The sequence below is a fragment of the Euphorbia lathyris genome, chromosome 7 (assembly GCF_963576675.1).
Source record: "Euphorbia lathyris chromosome 7, ddEupLath1.1, whole genome shotgun sequence".
In the NCBI taxonomy this organism is placed as follows: Eukaryota; Viridiplantae; Streptophyta; class Magnoliopsida; order Malpighiales; family Euphorbiaceae; genus Euphorbia; species Euphorbia lathyris.
In genome coordinates this window covers 60047521-60068508 of record NC_088916.1, presented here as the reverse complement: position 1 = coordinate 60068508, position 20988 = coordinate 60047521, and the positions used below count along the sequence as shown (strand labels likewise).

At 31.8% G+C, this 20988-nt stretch overlaps 1 protein-coding gene and 2 pseudogenes across 1 annotated transcript; 2 read left to right on the top strand and 1 right to left on the bottom strand.

The window, feature by feature from the left end:
* The first annotated feature begins 728 nt into the window (after nucleotides 1–728).
* On the top strand, nucleotides 729–11339 carry LOC136200426 (uncharacterized; annotated as a pseudogene).
* Nucleotides 11340–17127: 5788 nt separating this feature from the next.
* Nucleotides 17128–17933, bottom strand: LOC136200425 (uncharacterized). Its single transcript, XM_065990810.1, has 4 exons — nucleotides 17856–17933; nucleotides 17683–17759; nucleotides 17504–17594; nucleotides 17128–17229 (listed from the first exon to the last, which is right to left on the bottom strand). The coding sequence occupies exons 1-4, from the start codon at nucleotides 17931–17933 to the stop codon at nucleotides 17128–17130; spliced, it is 348 nt and encodes a 115-aa protein (XP_065846882.1).
* Nucleotides 17934–18017: 84 nt separating this feature from the next.
* Nucleotides 18018–18602, top strand: LOC136200424 (histone H3.3-like; annotated as a pseudogene).
* The last annotated feature ends 2386 nt before the right edge of the window (nucleotides 18603–20988 follow it).

Here is a 20988-nt window from a genome sequence, read left to right as displayed (position 1 = left end):
TGGTTGGGTACTCAAACACCCTCCACGTCATCAAATCAAATAACACTATTACAAAACACAATCCATATTAAAACACTTTTCTTTTAAAAACTCCTCTAATAGTTGAATACTTTGATAATTTTTGTTTATAATAGAGACTCAATTGATGATTTCTACTTAGTTTAGCCAGATTGATGATTCTGATAGTTTAATGTCCTAATTGACCGAAAAGCCTAAGTTTGAGGAGCCAAATACCGTATTATACCCCTACTATTTTATCTTATTTCAAATATTACAGTCAAGTAGAATTAACTTTTTACAAAAGAAAAAATATTAAAAAACGGGAGTCAATTCTGGTCCGGTAGATCCCGATTTAATCCCAATTTTTATTGGATTTTGCATTTTCAAGAATCCAATAGATTTGGATTGGAAGTCTGTCTAGTTCCCGGTTCGAGAGATCCGATCGGCTAATCCGGACAGTCTCACAACACAACACGGGCATTTGGATGCGAATTAAAAAAAATTTCAGTCACCGACTCACTGATTCGCCAACAAGTCGTCCACGCTGGCAATCCGTAGTTAAACAAATCAACCAATCAGATTGCCATGACAAGGATGGAGACGTTATCTTTTCAGTTATCCGGGATTTTCGCACTCCACTTTCAACCGGCCCAATCGTCTCTCTCCCTATATAAAGCCCCCCATTTTACTTTTCCATTTTTGTAATTCCTTACTTTGATATAGCAACTTCAGAAATCGCAGTCTCTGTTCTTTATTCTCTTCTTATTATGGCTCGTACTAAGCAAACTGCTCGTAAATGCACCGGTGGAAAGGCTCCCAGGAAGCAACTCGCAGCAAAGGTATGTGTTAGATTAGATGCTTAATTGGAATTGGAATTAGGAATGGAAATGATTCGTTTATGAGATTTGTTTAATTGCGTTTGTTTGGCTGATTCTAGGGTTTATGTTTCAATACATGTATACTGATCTATTTATCAATTCCATATAGGCTGCTAGGTTATCGGCTCCTCCGACTACTGGAGGACTCAAGAGACCACATCGTTACCGTCCTGGAACCGTGGCTCTCCGGTATGCAATCGATCGCGGTAACTTCAATTCAATTCTTCTGTTGTGTTGTAATTAATCCCGATCTGATGGAATCTTTTTGTTTATTGAATTTATCAGAGAAATCAGAAAGTATCAAAAGAGCACTGATCTTTTGATCCGTAAAATGCCGTTTCAGAGGCTTGTTCGTGAAATCGCCCAATATTATAAAGTCAATAATAATCCAATTTTTGAGGCATACCTGGTTGGTGTGTTTTGAGGATACGAATCTCTGCGCTATTCATGCGAAGCGGGTAACGATAATGCCTAAGGACGTCCAATTTGCCAGGCGGATCCCTAGTTAAAGTCTCTAGGTTTTCTTTGCGTTTGGTGTTTTGGTTAAGCAGCACGGATAGTTTAGCCGATTGGTTATATGTTTTTTAGAATTAGTGTTTGTGTTGTATAAAAGTTGAAATATAATTTCTCCAAAATATTGTTTGTGTTGTATAAAAGTTACAATGTCATTTCTGGCAAAAAAAAAAAAAAAAAAAAAAATATTTGTGTTGTATAAAAGTTACAATGCAATTTGTCTATGCTCATCTAGATTAGAACATACCATATTATATAATATATTGTTTGGGTATTGATAACTTATTCCACCTATTTTTAATTGATTTCCAACTTGCATTCCAATTTTTCCAGTATATGAATGTCAAGATTCATGATGCCAATTTGTGATTATTAAAGGTAAAATTCCAATTTGTATCGTTAAAGATAAAATTGTTTTTAGTTGCCAACATTATAATCAAGAGGATTAAGTTTTAGACGAAATTAGTTGAACGTGGGAGATGGATAAGGAATAGATATAATAGATCATTGTGATTAGATGGATATGAAATGTTGGACTCAGAAAATAATATGCAATTAAAGCAAAATTTGCGATTTCATTTTATTACATTTTTGAATCTATTATTAATAAGTCAACTAATTATAATATTGATGAATTATTTTTGAGATTCATAGTTCAAATAATTATAATTATAAATTTTCTTATATTATAAGAATAAGATTTTCTTTAAATAAGTTGTGACATTGTAATGGTATAATAATTAACTTTTATATATCACTATTTAAAATATATATTAAACTTATTATATACATTATCATGCATTGTTACTATATAATTATTATATAATAGAAGTATTTGTAGTTATATATATATATATATATATATATATATATATATATATATATATATATATATATTGTAAAGCAACTGCTCGATTATTTTTATTGGATAAAACATAATAATTAAATTTAACACTTTAAGAAAGATATGAAAAAGAATTAACAGTGTAAAGCTTTACTTCAAATTAAAAAAATGTATATATTATTTCTAAAAACTTCTTATAAAAAGTTGATTTTTTTATAATCACAAACAAAATTGTGATGTAAAGTAACACCTTTATGCCTTTCATATCTAATTCTATTTGAAAAAAAAAAATTAAGGTTGCAATCTTAAAGTTCCTTCTTGTGTATGAGACCAAACTTATCATCATTCTCAAGAAGAAAATGTCTTTATAGATAAGTGACCGTTTGTATTCATTTTTCGAACATGACCAAATTAATTTGGTTATTAGGTTCATTTTTTCGAAACTGTGTTTTTGATAAAAATAAAATAAAATAATAGAAGTACCGTAATGGACCCTTATAAAGTTAGATATTTTTGTAGGAGTTAGTATCGAGTTAAATCCATTTTAAAATTAATAAATTTAGTTTGAAACCTATTCTATAAATAACAAAACTATTTTGATTGAAAAATAAGCAAAATAGTTTTGATTGCAAATTGTGATGTATACATATCTATTTATCTAATAACAAAGTTTTACAAATTTCTAAAAAAACTATAAAAAAACTTAGGTGCTAATAAAAGCAAAATATATTGCGAAAAGAAGAAAAAATAAAAAAAATAACATTATTTGATTACATAAAAAGTTACAATTAAACCTACTCTTCTTCTTCTTCCCTATTCTTTTATCTGCTAATAAATAATAAACAATTTCATATACACATTTTTTCTCAGGCAAATGGATTTGATAAACAGAAAAATCGATGCCATAAATGGACTGTGTTGAATATCTCTAAATCCTTCAATAGAGATTTAATTATTTCACTAAAAAGTTTCAAACCACAAACTCATTTTCTTTTGAAGTACTTGATAAATCACAAACTCATTTTCTTTTGAAGTACTTGATTGTGTGATCCTGAAAGTTACTGAAGAACATAACTATTACATCTTTTAGCAGATTACAACAAATGAAGTAAAAGCTGCCTTATTTGGTGTGCACCTGGACAATTATTGGTGGGGATGTTTGCGAATTTGTAGAAGCTTTTCTGAGACAGACGCATTACCTCACGATTTGCATCATACAAATATTGTCCTTATACCAAAGAAAGATTAACTCACTGGTATTGGCAGATTTCCTTCGAATATCACTGTGTAACATAGTTTACAGAATTCTAGCAAAGGTGATGGCAAATAGGTTGAAACCGTTGTTAAATGATGTAATTTATGAGTCACAAAGTGCATTAATTCCTGGAAGGCTTATAACAGATAATATACTGATCGCCTTCGAGATAACATTACCTGAAACGAAAATCACAAGGGAAGGAGATTTTTTCTACTCTAAAGATTGATATGAGTAAAACATATGATTAGATAAAATGGGGTTTCATTCGACCAGTGATGTCAATGTTGGGTTTTGGTGCTAAATTGTATAACCTCAATATCGTATCAGATTTTGGTTGATAAACAGACTTTTGGTTCGATTGTCCCAACATGGGGAATAAGGAAAGGGGATTCTCTATCCCTTTATGTTTTATTATTTGTCCATAAGGGCTAAGTTTTTTCATTATAAAAAAAGAGACAAAAAGCTTGTGGAGAGGGTGTCAGGTTTCTATAGGTGCCCATAGAGTAAGCCATTTAATTCGCACAAATGACTGCTACTTTTTTTAGAGCTACGGACAGGACTGTGAGGTGTTTCAAGAAATGTTGAATGAGTACGAGCTCACGACCGGTGTGAACGCATGATACTTCCAGGAAGGAGTCTCATGCGAGTCGCTCATAAGATAAGTGCATTATATCAGGAGCAGAACACTAATGATTAACGATCCTGAGTAAAACATGACATGTAACATTTTATATCTAAATTGTACAGAGTCGCCACCCAATCCACCATATCAGGAAAATTCGATATAGTAGATAGAGAACTCGACTACTACACCCTTCAAAGATAGGTTCAGGACAATCATTTACTCATTTATAATGTTAAATTTAGCATAAACTTTAGTACTTGATTTATTCCTAGTATTGCCACGATTTTTTTAATTAATGTGGATGTTGAGATAATTGAAAGCTGTAAATAAATGAATTAATTAATTACATATTTATAATGAATAAATGAATAGTGGATACAAAATACCAAACTGGGATATACAACATGATACAATATGAGATACAGTCCTAAATGTATATACATCTATTAAACCTGCAAAACTATAATAGTTAGAGTCGCAGGACTTTGGACCTGTCTTTGGTGCTTTTGGGACACCGAACTCATATAATACTCAAGTTAAGTATGAAAGATATGAGTAATAGAAGCGGGGAGTTCGTATGATTAGTGTCATGGAACATGACCGAAACTCGTAGTTCCATAACTGATTCAGTTACTTGGAAATATCTTCGAAATGACACGATAAGTATGAATTGGCTCATTTCGAGTGTGGCGTATACTCGAAATAATCAATTAATACTCATCATGGAAGGTCGATCCCTAATTTCCATAACCAAATGTTTATAAATGATTATTAGTGATTCAACCGATAATTAGAGATATCTTTAAAATGCCGCAATAAATGTCAATCAACACATTTTGGGTGGTTTAAAGTACCCGAAGAAACTAATTTTATGCCTTTTACGGGAGGCCGATCCCTAACCTTAACAATGAGCTTATCACCAATCCAAACTATCAAATGATGATAAAATGGCGAATTTAACCCTTCGTTTTAAGCTCATTTTACTCGTTTTATTAGTCCTCGAAATGTGTTAGATGTATAAATTAGCCTCTGTTTTCAGGACTCAACCCTTATTTACCTTTTTTTCTTATCTCGTTTTATAGCTCATTGGTATTCTTATAGAGGAAATGAACTAAACGACACCATCCTACCTCTAAACTCAAAGGTTCGAGTAGATCAGCTTCATTTAGGGAGTAAAACATGCAGATCTTTGTGATTTGAGTGGATACTAAAGGTCAAGGATGATCAAACTTTTGAGGAAACCCTCTTTGAGGCTGATCGGCCTCCACCTTCACCCTGCACAGCTTGATCGAAGGACGATCGAATTTTGTCTTCCTTGAGACAGGGCCGGTCCTGACAATTTTGGGGCTCTATGCAAAATAAGCAATAAGGGTCCATTTAATGATAAAAAAATTATACATAACAAAATAGGGCTTGAAATTTTTTTTTATCAATGGACTTTTAGAAAGAAATAGGCCCTCCTATATGATTTTATCACTATTTATATTAAAAAAACAAATAAATTTCGTATATATATAAGACTAATTTTTTTTGGGCCCCCTCCAGCCATGGGCCCTAGGTTGGTGCACCCTGGGCCTATGCCTAGGACCGGCCCTGCCTTGAGATAAGGCCGATCGCCTCTCAAGTGCAGGAAAATAGAGAAACATGGGAAGTTTACACAAAACCAAACAAGTAAACATATAAGATTCAAGTAGCTCTGCATGAGAAGACCTATAAGCTGTTGACATGTCACTGTAATCTTGAAATTCTCATTATATACAATAAAACCTATCTAAGAACCTTAGAAAAAAAATAGTATGATCAATATCAATAGTAAAAACAATATGATTGTAAACATGCACACCCATGTTTCCCTTAATATAAAGGCTTAAAATGATACTTGTAATAGAGCTTTTACCCTGAATAAATGATCAACTAAGTGCTCAAATAAAATGAGAATAATGAAAAACTTTTTCTAAAAAAAGCATGAAAAAGGTCCCTTAAGGTAATTGATATACACCAATTTGAAATAGTTAAAGATTATTATACGCCATTAATTTAAAATCAAGGCATATATTGTTTAACAAAATGTTTCAAATCTTAAGTTAAGAAATGACATATTTTGCGTAGTAACCTTTATTAGAGAAATCACAACACAATATAATTCAATAGATTATAACTCACAAAATAATTTATTAAGTCGACAACTCAATTAACCTAAGGCAGTAATCAATATGCACACAATTGTGGCAATTTAACCGGGCCAAGTAAATTGCGCAGAGATTTTTTACAAGAATCCTAAGTGCTGAAAAGATAAAAAGATAAAACCATATGCTTGAGATTACCATTTATGAATCGACAAAATTAACCTCCATTCTTGAAAACTACTACGAGCCTCAATTTGGGAAAGGGCATGCTTCATGAGTTTAATCCCAAGAAATTGACACCAATAACAATTCAAACTATAAAAGCATTAAAAATTAAAAAGACTTAAGAAAAAATGATGAAGCACATTAGAATCTTTTTAAAAGAGACAACCATTATCATTGGCAAGAAAAGCATATCAAAATCCCACAAAGTTCATTATCTTTCAATACTGTCAAGATATAAAACAGAAAAAATAAGCAATGATTCAGCAGACATGCATTACTTTAAATGAAATCAGAGAGAAATAAAAGTAGAGAAAGTTCTTAAATGTCGAGTTTTCCTCCTTTGATTGAAGACACCCTGTTGATATTGAAAGTCACTAGAAAACTAATGTGCATATCCATATATGACAATAATCTCCCTACAAATTAGGAAAAGTAAACCGAAACTCCTAGATTCGTCACATTGAAATCATAACATAAAACACAAATGAAATTGATGAGCGTTATGTTTAGAAGCCATAGTTTTAGCAAGGAGTAAAACAAGAAGCAGTGAATGAGAGAATTGACGATACTGAGTATTAGATATAGTTAGGTTTTATTATTTTGCAGTTATATGGGTAGTTTAAGAATAAGTTAGATTTATAGGGACTAAATTAGAATGTTACTCCTTTCCCCTTCCCTAATCTTCTTGTATATATTATATACCTGTTTAGGTATACAATTACTTTTCATCTTCTTCTCTAACAATAAACTTCCAGTTTTCTTCTTTGCTGTGTCTTTGATATGGTATCTGAGCGCTTAAATTGTTTCCGCTGATTGTTCTTCGTTAATGGTTTTCCGATCTTCCTCTATTAGGAATTTCTTTTGAGAAATTCTACTTTTCTTTCTATAGATCTTTGTGTTAGATCTGTATCATTTCTCTATTTTCTAGAATCTTTTGTAAGATTCAGATCTCTTTTTCAAGAAGCTTCTTGATTTTTTTTTGCGAGATGACTACTCTAGTGACACCGGTTGCAATGGTTCTTGATCAATCTACATGTTCGGCAAGCTTCTATTATATACACCCAAGTGAAAATACAAGTCAACCTCTGGTATCTTTACCATTAACAGGGAGTAAAGATTATCATTCTTGGGCTAGGGCAATGAAGCATTCTTTAACAACGAAGAACAAACTCAAGTTTATTGATGGTACACTTTTGCAATCTGATGTTGAGGAAGTGAATCAATTTGCATGGAATTGGTATAATCAACCTGTGCTTTCTTGGATCAATAGTTCTATTTCTTCTTCAATTTCACAAAGCATCACCTGGTTTGAGACTGCTTATTAGGGTTGGCAGAATTTGAAAAATCGTTTCTCTCAATCAAATCATATGCGCATAGCTGAATTGCAAGATGAAATTGCAGCATTGATGAAATGAGATCTTTCACTTACAGATTATTTCACCAAGGTACAAGTAATATGGGAAGAATTAGTTAATTTTCATCCAGTTCAAAATTGTGATTGTGTGCCAACTGGTTCTACTATGTGTATTGCTATTAAGAATGTGAGAGAACAACAAACATAAGATTACATTATTAAGTTTCCGAGAGGGTTAAATAGGAATTTCAGTATGATTAAAACTCAAGTGTTAATGATGGATCCATTGCCTAATCTTGAAAAGGTTTTCAATATGGTTGTTCAAATGAGAGGCAAATTCATAAGGGGCCTGATGTAAGTGTTCTAGGCTCGTTGGATGCCACTATTAATTTTGCCCAAGGCAATAGTAGAAATGTCAGAGTTAGTAATTACCGTAAAGGCACCAAATGGAGGGAATATCAAGAAATGTAGTTTTTGTGGAAAAGAATGGCATACTGTTGATTAATGCTACAAGAAGCACAAGTTTCCTTCGAATTTTAAGTCAAATAATAATAAGAAAATGGTTGGTGACTGGAGAACATGATTTAGGTGGAAATATTGAGAGAGGCGAAGATTGGCGACATTGCCATTTTAGTTTAAGGGAGGGAACTGATGAAAGATGGCAAGGAGACACAAGAAGTTGGGTGTTGGCTTTGAGGAATTGAGAAAGACGGACTTGAAAATAGTTAAGGAAGATGAAATAGGCAGATAATGAGTGGTTATTTTTTAGAAAATATGCTTTGAGTTGAGTGAGTGGGAGAGGGAATGGTATGAACAGTTACATCATAAGCAGTTTCGTAGAAAGAAAAAAAAATACGTAATATAAAATATTTGAAAAAATTGTCAAAATTTTTCCGAAAGGACATGTACTTTCTTGTAAGATGCTTTAACTAATAGTAATAAATATCTAAGTCCCTCAAAAAAAAAAAAAATCTAAAATATCCTATACAAAAAAAAGATATTTAAAAAAATATCATCACTAAAAAATAAGAATAAAAATGATTCCTAAAATTGATAGAGATGATCAATTTAGCCCATATCGAAATATAAATACCACTTTAATCTTGAAGTTAGTAATATTTGATAAATTAACTCAAATACAATTAATTTTAAGATTAAAACTGTATAAAATTTACAACAAATTGATTAAATATGGTCAACTTTACAACTGAAAGCTTTAATTGAGGTCAAACTGATCTCGTTTATAATTTTAGAGGTCATTTTACTAATAGAAAAATTGAATATAAAAAGAGAAACCAAATAATCAACTCATATTTTTCTATTCTTGGTTAAGTTAAAGAGACCAAATCCACTAAAATAACTTTCTACTATTTTATTTCAAATATTATCACCCACCAGAATTAATTTTTTGGAAAAATTCAAATAAAACCTCTGTGGTTTCACTAATTTTCAGATAAAGGACTGTGGTTTACTTTTTGTCAAAACAAGGACTGAGGTTTCGCACTTTTAATAATGCTATTAAAACTATCTTTAACGACCTGAAAATGAAAATTTTCAAGAATTAAAGTTGTTCAATGTCATATTTTCTATGAAACTACATTTTCGATTTTAGAAAATCATCTTTTTTGAAACTTTCTCTCTCTAAACATTAACTTTCTCTTTCTTTACCAAACATCATCTAAATAATCTCGAAATAAAAAAGTTGAAGAATTAAAGTTGCTTAAAATATTAATAGTTCTTAAAATATGTCATTTTTGAAGTTGTTAATGGTGATTTTAATAGTATCAATCGAAAAAGTCCTTATTTTGCTAAAGTTGAAAACTTCAGTCCTCGTTTTGAAAAAAAAGTAAACCACAGTCCTTTATCTGAAAATTAGTGAAACCACAGGGATTTTATTTGAACTTTACCCTTAATTTTTTACAAAAGAAAAAATATTAAAAAACCGGAGTTAATTCTGTTCTGATTGACCGTTAGATCTCGAATTAATCCCAATTTTTGTTGGATTTTGCATTTTCAAAAAATTCAATATTACTTGAATTGAAAGTTTGTCGAGTTCCTAGTTCGAAAGAACCAATTGACCAGTCTGGTCCGGTTTCACAACACAAAACGGGTATTTGGTTGTGAATTAAAAAAAATTCAATCATTATTAGCTAAAAGTCGTCCACGCTGGCAATCCGTACTTATAAAATCAAGGCATTACATCCATTTGGGTCCCTAAACTAAAATTTCAAAATCAATTAAAACCCTAAACTATCAAAATCATCAATTAGATCCCTGGACTAAGCAAAAATCATCAATTGAGTCTCTATCCTATCCTAAAATCGGAAACTGCGACTATTTGATATAGACTATAATAATATATGTGTTGATTCAAAATGAATTTGGAAAAGAAGATATGAAATTGTTCAACCGAATGATTTTCGATGAGGCCTCAATTGAAGATTTTTGTTTAGAATGAGGACTCAATGATTTTTAACTCGTTCAAGGATCTGATTGATGATTTCGATAGTTTAGTATCCTAATTGATTTTAAAACCATAGTTTAGGAATATAAATGCATGTTATGCCTAAAATCAACCAATCAGATTCTGATGACATGGGCGGAGAAGTTCCCTTTTCAGTTATCCGGGATTTTCGTACTCCACTCTCCACCGACCTTATACGTTCCGCCATCGTCTCTCTCCCTATATAAAGCCCCCCATTTTACTTTTCATTTGTCTATTCCTTACTTTGATATCGCAAGTCTCTGTTCTTTCTCTTCTTATTCTGAAAGTGAGATGGCTCGTACTAAGCAAACTGCTCGTAAATCCACCGGTGGAAAGGCTCCCAGGAAGCTACTCGCCACAAAGGTATGTCTTAGATTAGATGCTTAATTTCAATTAGGATTAGGAAGTGAAATGATTCGTTCATGAAATTTGTATAATTGCGTTTTTTTTTGGCTGAATCTAGGGTTTATGTTTGAATCCATATATACTTATCTATTAGTAATCAATTTCATATAGGCTGCTAGGAAATCGGCTCCAACTACTGGAGGACTGAAGAGACCACATCGTTACCGTCCTGGAACTGTGGCTCTCCGGTATGCGATCGCCGTAACTTCAATTCAATTCTTCTGTCGTACTTAATCCCGATCTGATGGAATCTGTTTGTTTAATGAATTTATCAGAGAAATCAGAAAGTATCAAAAGAGCACTGAGCTTTTGATCCGTAAACTGCCATTCCAGCGCCTTGTTCGTGAAATTGCTCAAGATTTTAAGGTGAATAATCAAATTTTAGTTATAAATTGTTAATATACTGGCGGAAAGGAAACCTGTTGGTGATGAATATTTATGTTGATTTATGGCAGAATGATCTGAGGTTCCAGAGCCATGCGGTGCTTGCACTTCAGGAGGCTGCGGAGTCTTACTTGGTTGGTCTGTTTGAGGATACTAATCTCTGCGCTATTCATGCGAAGCGGGTTACGATAATGCCCAAGGACATCCAACTGGCCAGGCGGATCCGCAATGAACGTCTCTAGTTTTTCTGTGTGTGTGTGGTGTTTATATGTTAAGCAGCCGTGATAATTTAACCGATCGGTTATATGTTTTTTAGAATTTGTGTTTATGTTTTATAAATGTTGTGTTTGTATCAGTTATAATTTCTGCAAAATGATATTAGGTCTATGCTTATCTAAATTTTGTTTGGATGCTGATAACTTATTTACCACAACATGGTTATCATATAAATATTCCACCTATTTTTAATTGTTTTCCAACTTACATAAAACATTATATAATTTTTTATTTCTTTTTTCCAATTTTTGTCACGGGTATGCAATAGAAATATCAAGATTCATGCTAAATTAGTTCGTGAATTATTTTTTAAATTGATCCAAACTTGTGATCATTAAGTGTAAAATTCCAACTTGTGATGATTAAAGGAAAAATTGCTCCTAGAACATCCTATCGAGAGACTATTCCGCATTTTTTCAGAAGAAAAAACATTGTTCAACCATTAGAATTGTCCAAAAGTTGAATGGGCAAATTTGAATATTGTTCATAGATGGATATAATTCTCGTTTAAAAACGACTTGCACTATTATGGCGCGCTAAAAGTTTTTTTTTTCTTTTTTTTCTTTTTTGTGGCGAATTATGATTAGGAAGCGCTAGAAATTTGCCATTACCTTGCATGTTCTTTTAGTTTAACATTTTTTGGTGTATGGTTACCATCTAACATATATATTTGTATTGATTTATTTTTGACTTGTTTTATTTTGACTTAATATTGTTATATTTTTAGTATTGATTTCTTGATTTATTTTTTCTTGTTTTTATATATTAATTTTTATTATATTTTAGATTTTTATCACCTCATAATTTATTTAACGAATATCTGAAGAAACAATTTTAAATTTTTAAAATCAAATTAAAAAAAAGTAATCATTAATTCATATTATCTAATAACAATAAGATTATTTAATAATATAATATTTATAAATATTAGTAATACAAAAAATATTAATTGAATTAAATATTATGTAAGATTATCTAACAACTAGAGATAAATTTTATTGGAAGCGTTTTTATTTGGAGAATATTTTTATGGGATTGAGGTGGTATGGTTGAAGGGTTTGGTTGAAAACCTTCCAACCATTAAAGATGCTCTTAGTTGTTAATATTATAACTAAGAGGATTGAGTTTTGGATGGAGTTAGTTGAGCGTGTATTTGGAAAGCTCGGAGATGGAGGAGGAATAGATTGGAAAGAATGTTGATGATGGACGATTGTGATGAGATGAATAAGAAATGTTGGATTGAGGAAATACTGTAATATTAGCAATTTCATTTTATTACACTTTTGAATCTATTATTAATAAGTCAATGTTGCATTTAACTATTTTTTTTAGTTTCTCTAGCCACTTTCATTTTTTATTCTTATTTTTTTAGTTTCTCCGGTCTCACAACAAAACATGGACCAACTCTGACCTAACACGTTCCCCTATCGTCTCTCTCCCTATATAAAGCCCCACATTTTACTTTTCCATAATAAATAAATTACAATATATTGAAGAGATTAGGATTATGTGGGAAATAAAAAAAATAGAATATAAAAAAGATAAAAGTTTATTTTTTTTGAAACAAGATAAAAGTTTATTAGTTTAAAATTAATTTAATCCAATTTGACTATCGATTTTAAAAAGAACAAAAAAATTGATGAAAATAAAAATTTAAAAATTAAACACAGAGAATGAAGAGTGTAATGTGCAAAAAATATAGAGACCAATAAATTATTTATCTTATACATATGAGGACCTCTGGACCTAGTCAGACTTTGAGTGTTGAAATAGTTTTTAAATCCAATCTACTTTATGTGTAAACTCATATCGGACTAAATATTGGTTATACATGTTCAAGCTTACCTATAAAAGTCTGATTTGAACAAACCAGCATGGGATAAACAACTTTAATTTAATGTTACACGATAGAAAGTTCATACTAATTTGTACAACTAAAAATAAAATTTGAGAGCAAAATGTTCATTTAAATCACAACGAATGTTATCTTAATCGGATCAGATATAAAACTGGATTCATAGTTGGGTAAGAGGACACTTGGTTCAACAAAATAATTCAAATTGTTCTATTCGAATAATGTAATAAAAAATATTAGTTATATATATATAATTAATTTAAAATTATTTTTATACATTATATACATATATAAATTTATAAACAAATAAAACTAATTCCAATTTTTCAAAATAATAATAATTAATTCTAACAAAATAAAATTAATATATAAAAAAACATTATCACCATAGATAAGAATAAAAATAATTCCTAAAATATCGAAATACAAATACCACTTTAATCTTGAAGTTAGTAATATTTGACAAATTAACTCAAAAAATGTATAAAATCTACGACTAAGCGATTAAATGTTGTCAATTTACAACTGAAAGCTTCAATTTAGGTCAAACTGATCTCACTTATTAATTAATTTTAGAAGACATTTTGCTAATAGAAAAGCTGAATATAAAAAGAGAAACTAAATAGTAATTACCTTCCTCTGTATATTTTGATCATAAAGTAATTTTTTTTGTTCTTTTTACATCTTAGAATTCTCATAGGCGCACAAACGTAAATTCTTCCAATTCGCACAACTGGTGCTGTTTATGCTTACCAGCTAATTTGGGATCAAAATTTAAGAATTGAATTGCACAAAGTGCTTTGTGTACATCTTAGAATTCTCATAGGCGCACAAACGTAAATTCTTCCAATTCGCACAACTGGTGCTATTTATGCTTACCAGCTAATTTGGGGTCAAAATTTAAGAATTGAATTGCACAAAGTGCTTTGTGCTCCAACTCAAGTGGAAGATGTCATGACTTACCAAACACGAGCCTAAAGGGAGACATCCCTATGGGAGTCTTGAAGGATGTGCGATAAGCCCACAGTGCATTATCCAACTTTTTTGCCATATCCTTTCTTGAATTGCATACTGTTTCTTTTAGGATTATATATCTTGAGTTCCATATTAGACAGTTCTACCTACCCATTTTTTTAGGGGTGGTATGCTGTGGCAAGCATGTGCCTGACCCCAAACTTGGTCGAAAGTTTTTCAAATTGTGCGTTGTAGAAATGCGTATCATTTTTTATAATTATTGCTCTTGGAACTCAAATCTGGAAAACTGTTGTTTAAGTTGTTTTACTAATATCCTAGCATCATTGGTGGCTGTGGCATAAACCTCCACCCATTTAGAAATATAGTCAACCATCACTAGAATATACTTGTTACCACATGAGGTTGGGAATGGTCCTATAAAATTGATTCCCCCTATATCAAAAAATTCACATAACCAAGTTACCGTGATAGGGCATCTCATTTTCTTTGATATGTTACCTGTACTCTGGCATGAGAGGCATTCGTTTACATACATGTGGGCATCCTAGAATATTGTCAGCCATTAAAAATCTGATTGAAGAATTTTGGCGACTGTGGGTGCAGCTCTGAAATGGCCCCCTGTCTCTCTAGAATGACAATGTTCGAGGATGGATTGTTTGTCTTAGTTGTTGACACATGTCCTCAAGCTTTGACCAGCACACAACTTATACAGTTATGGGTCATCCCATAAAAAGAATGACATCCGACAAGATCTTTTTCTTCACTTGATAGCTAAAGCTGAAGGAATTTCACCATAGACCAAATAATTAGTGAAGTCAGTAAACCAGGGGGAAGATATTATGCTTACATTAAATAACAAAGAAAAACCCACACTCATCCTAAGTGATTCGAACACATGACCTCCCTAGTCATATGTTTTGACACCTCAACAAATAATGTTTAATTGTACTATATATAAAAGCTGAATGATTCAACTATTATATATCTATTATTGATAGATAGAAATTAGATATAAAAATTAATAAATAAATTACAATATATTGAAGAGATTATGATTATGTGGGAAGGAAAAGAAAAATAGAATATAAATAAGATAAAAGTTTATTAGTTTAAAATTAATTTAATCCAATTTGACTATTGATTTTAAAAAGAATAAAAAGTTGATGAAAATTTAAAAATTATACAATTATTTTTTATAATTCATTTTTTAAAACACAGAGAATGAAGAGTGTAATATGAAAAAATATGCAGACCAATAAATTATTTATCTTATATATATATATAGGGATCTCTAGACCTGGCCGAACTTTGAGTTTTGAAATAATTTTTAGATCCAATCTACTTTATGTGTAAACTCATATCGGACTAAATATTGATTATGCATGTTCAAGCCCGTCTACAAAAATCTGATTTGAACAAACAAGTAGGGTATAAACAACTCTAATTTAATGTTACACGATTGGAAGTTCATTCTAATTTGTACAACTAAAAATAAAATTGGAGAACAAAAGGTTCATTTAGATCACAACGAATTACCTTAATCGGATCATATATAAAACTGGATTCATAGTTGAGTAAGAGGACACTTGGTTCAACAAAATAATTCAGATTGATCTGATCGAATGACTTAATAAAAAATATATTTTTTTTGGTAGAATAGGAAGGCTCAAGGCCCGGAACAAACAAACAAAGGGAAAAAAAAGACTAAAAAAACAAAAACAACAGACTATAGAGTACGAGTTAGGGAAGGGGCCCTAACTCCGAACCATTCTACTTAGATACGATCCTCTGTTACCGGAAGAGAGAATCTCCTTGAGGCATGCAGGAGGCACATCAAACTCATGATGGCCCAAAGAACAAGAACCTGCGAAGTTCGCCAGCCAGTCAGCAGCACAGTTGCCTTCTCTAAAAGTATGCATAAAGACAACCCTCCAATCTCTATCACGAAGTTCCCGACACTGTAACAGAATCCAACCATAAGGGTGATGAAGGTTCGTGTTGGCGTTAAGAAGCTGGAGAACAACCTTTGAATCAAGTTCCATAATAATCTGTCTGAACCCCCTATCCCAAGCCATTCGGAGACCAAAAAAGAGGCCCCAGATTTCAGCTAGAGTCACAGTGCAGTGGCCTATATTCACTCCAAATCCTCCCAACCACTTGCCTTTCTCATCGCGGATTAAGCCCCCCGCAGCCGCGTTGCCGGGGTTTCCCTTGCACGAGCCATCAGTGTTAACTTTGACCCACCCCGGGCTAGGGGCTTCCCATCTGACCCAGACACAGCGCTGTTCCGAATTTCTCCCATCAATATTTAGAGCGCGGGCCTGTTTAAACTCAGTACATAGGCGATAAATTAGATCCACTCCGTTATCGGGCCAGGGGGTTTTCTCAAATACAGACTGATTTCGCCACCGCCAAAACTTAATAAAAAATATTAGTTATATATATAATTAATTTAAAATTATTTTTATAAATTATATATATATATATATATATATATATATATATATAAATTTATAAACAAATAAAATTAATTCTAATTTTTCAAGAAAAAAAATTAATACTAACAAAATAAAATTAATATCTAAAGAAACATTATCACCATAAATAAGAATAAAAATGACTCCTAAAATTAAGAGACATGATCAATTTAGCCCATATCGAAATATAAATATCACTTTAACCTTAAAGTAAGTAATATTTAACAAATTAACTAAAAAATTGTATAAAAGCTATGATTAATTGATTAAATGTTCTCAATTTTACAACTAAAAACTTTAATTTAGGTCAAACTGATCTCGCTTATTAATTTTAGAGGCCATTTTACTATTATAAAAAGAGAAACTAAATAGTAATCAATTCATACTTTTATGAGCTTTTTGGTTAGATTAAAGAGACCGAGTCCATTAAAATAGCTTCCTATTATTTTATCTTATTTCAAAATATCGACCATTTAGATCCGAATTAATCCTAATTTTTGTTGGATTTTGCATTTTCAAGAATCCAATAGACATGGACTCGAAGTCTGTCTAGTTCCTAGTTCGAGAGATCCAATCGATCAGTCCGGTCCGATCCGGTCTCACAACACAACATGGATATTTGATTGCGAATTAAAAAGAATTCAGTCACCGACTCGCTGATTCGCTAACAAGTCGTCCACACTGTCAATCCGTAGTTATAAAATCAACCAATCAGATTCGCTCTGAACCAACCTAACACGTTCCCGTATCATCTCTCTTCAACAACATGTTTCCTTTCCCCCAATTTATTAACAATTCATAGCAAAAAAAATTGATTACTGACCTTATAACCTTGAGCAATTTCACGAACAAGGCGCTGGAATGGCTGTTTACGGATCAAAAGCTCTATGCTCTTTTGATACTTTCTGATTTCTCTGGTAAATTCATTAAACAAAAAGATTCCATCAGATCGGGATTAAATTACAACATAAGAACTGAATTGAAGTTACGGCGATCGCATACCGGAAAGCCACAGTTCCAGGATGGTAACGATGTGGTCTCTTGAGTCGTCTATTAGTTGGAGCCGATAACCTAGCAATCTATATGAAATTCATAAATAGATCAGTATTGAAACAAATCTCTAAACAAATCATTTCCATTCCTAATTGAAATTAAGCATCTAATCTAGCACATACCATTGCGGCGAGTTCCTTCCTGGGAGCCTTTCCACCGGTGCATTTACCAGCAGTTTGCTTAGTACGAGCCTTTTCCATTATACTCCCTACTTTGGTATTTCTTAAATCGTTATATTTCACCCATTTATCCAAAACTCATTTATCATTTATTCTGAAAGTGAGATGGCTCGTACTAAGCAAACTGCTGGTAAATGCACCGGTGGAAAGGCTCCCAAGAAGGAACTCACAGCAATGGTATGTGTTAGATTAGATGCTTAATTTCAATTAGGAATGGAAATGATTTGTTTAGAGATTTGTTTCAATACTGATCTATTTATGAATTTCATATAGGCTGCTAGGTTATCGGCTCCAACTACTGGACGACTCAAGAGACCTCATCGTTACCGGGAACTGTGGCTGTCCCGTATGCGATCGCCGTAACTTCAATTCAGTTCTTCTGTTGTAATTTAATCTCGGTCTGATGGAATCTTTTTGTTTAATGAATTTACCAGAGAAATCAGAAAGTATCAAAAGAGCATAGAGCTTTTGATCCGTAAACAACCATTCCAGCGCCTTGTTCGTGAAATTGCTCAAGGTTATAAGGTCAGTAATCAATTTTTTTTGCTATGAATTGTTAATAAATTGGAGGAAAGGAAACATGTTGTTGATGAATATTAATGTTGATTTATGGCAGAATGAATCGAGGTTCCAGAGCCATGCGCGGTGCTTGCACTTCAGGAGGCTGCGCTATTCATGCAAAGCGGGTAACCATAATGCCTAAGGACGTCCAACTTGCCAGACGGATCCGTAGTGAACGTCTCTAGGTTTGGTGTTTGGTTTAATAAGTAGCAGTGATAATTTAGCTGATCGGTTATATGTTTTTTAGACTTTGTCTGAATTGTATTTTCTGCAAAATGATATTAGATCTAAATTTTGAACATATCATATTATATCCTATATTGTTTGGGTGGTAGTAATATATTAACCTCTACATGGTTATTATATATATACTAGTCGAAAACCCGTGCGATGCACGGGGTATGAAACTTTTATATAATTTAGATAAATAAATAAATTGACATATTTACTTTTAAATAATTTTATATCATGCTATGAAAAAAATTTATATTATGTATATTTGAAATTAATATATATTTTTTAATGATAATTCAAATTAAATTAATTTTAAAAATAATTGACTACTTTTTTTTATAGAATTTTAACTAAAGATTAATGATTTATTTATTTTTACAAAATTCAATGATTTGTACTTTTTAGAAATTTTAATACATTTTCATATTCCAAATATTCCGTGAAACAATAATAATAAAATAGCAGATTAATTAAGAAATATATTAGAATATAATAAAAAAAACCAAAAATTGAATTAAACTATAATTAAAATTAAATATTATATTTACGATACAAAAGAATTACAATATAGGTTAAACAAAAATTGAATTAAACTACAATTAAAATTAAATATTATATCTACGATACAAAAGAATTACAATCTATGTTAAAATGGAAGCAACATCAATATATTATTCTATAAACTATTACAATCAATACTTTTCTAATGTTGCATATAAAGAAACTTTATCAATTCAATATGTTACATATAAAAAAATAAAATTCGTAAGAATTAGTCACAAATTCATCTTGATGATAATTATTTTGGTTGATGGAATTTCATGATCACCAAGTATTCGAATTCAATTATTCATTCTGCTACAATAACCCAATATATCTAATTGAATCAGTTTAAGATGATGATTTCTCCTATTTTCATCTTGTAAAATCTCGAGTTTTTTTTTTTGAAAATAAGAGAGAATGTCGAGACATAAGCGTATAAAGTGGAGAGTGAAAATATTTTTTGCCCATTAATTAAACATTTTATTTTTCTTAATGAAGTATTAAGTCCATTAATTAATTTTAGTTAAATAGAATTAAATCGCAATTGTAACCACTCAGTACAAAAAAAACGTTTTATAATTAATATGTGAAATTAATTATATTAATTAGAATCATTATGCTCAACATTTGAGAATTTGAAGAGATTCAAATAATAATATTTTCTTGCCTATGACAGAATTGAATGGGGTTTTCTCAACAATATGCTGAAAAAACTGGGATTCTCATCTACTTGGATCCAATGGATCATGCTATGTGTAACTTCGGTTTCATATTCAATCCTACAGGACAACCGCGAAATTGGCCCAATCATTCCTCAACGAGGTCTGCGCCAAGGTGATCCACTATCCCCATTTTTATTTCTAATATGTGCAGAAGGTTTGTTAGCGTTACTGTCAGCTAAGGAGAGGGAAGGCAAGTTGCATGGATTTAAAGTAGCTAGAACAGCCCCCAAGATCTCCACCTCTTTTTTGCAGACGACAGTCTGTTATTCTTCAAAGCTACTCAAGCAGAAGCCCAGTGCATCAAAAATTGTCTGATCAGTTATGAAAAGGCCTCTGGACAATGTATAAATCTCCAGAAATCAGCAATCTTCTTCAGCGCCAATACAATCATCCCTGCTAGAACCGAAGTTGCTAACTTAATCCAGGTTAACGAAGTACACTCATTGGATAACTATTTGGGGGCGCCAATTGACATCGGGAGAAGCAAGATGCAAGTGTTTAGAGCCTTAAAAGATAGAATCTGGAATCAGATTAACAGCTGGAAAGAAAAGTTTCTGTTTAGAGCCGGAAAAGAAGTCCTCATTAAATCGGTATTACAATCAATCCCTACATATTTAATGAGTATATTTCTTATGCCTAAAGAGTTTTGCGAAGAGGTGAATAAACTATTGAACCGCTTTTGGTGGAGATCATCCGGAACCTCACCGACTGGTATTCACTGGAAACAATGGGAGAAGTTGTGCTTTCCAAAATCCGAAGGAGGTATGGGTTTTCGTAATATCTCTCACTTTAACTTGGCTCTGTTGGCAAAGCAAGGATGGAGGATTATTCAGGATTCGGGTTCATTAATGGCACGGGTTCTCAAAGCACGATACTTTCCAAATGGGGAGCTTCTAGAAGCTAATCTGGGGCACAACCCATCCTTTATTTGGCGAAGCATCCTTTCAGGAGTGGGGTTGCTACGGGAAGGTCTACGCTGCAAGGTGGGTTCAGGCCAAACAATTAAAATCTGGAGT

Bases quoted from the DNA above. Each gene is read 5' to 3' on its own strand.
- LOC136200425 (XM_065990810.1), bottom strand. From the start codon at position 17,933: ATGGAAAAGGCTCGTACTAAGCAAACTGCTGGTAAATGCACCGGTGGA. The intron at 17,760-17,855 runs GTATGTGCTAGA...AATTTCATATAG, and splicing joins GGAAGGAACTCGCCGCAATG to ATTGCTAGGTTATCGGCTCC. The intron at 17,230-17,503 runs GTCAGTAATCAA...ACTAGGAACTAG, and splicing joins AAATTGCTCAAGGTTATAAG to ACAGACTTCGAGTCCATGTC.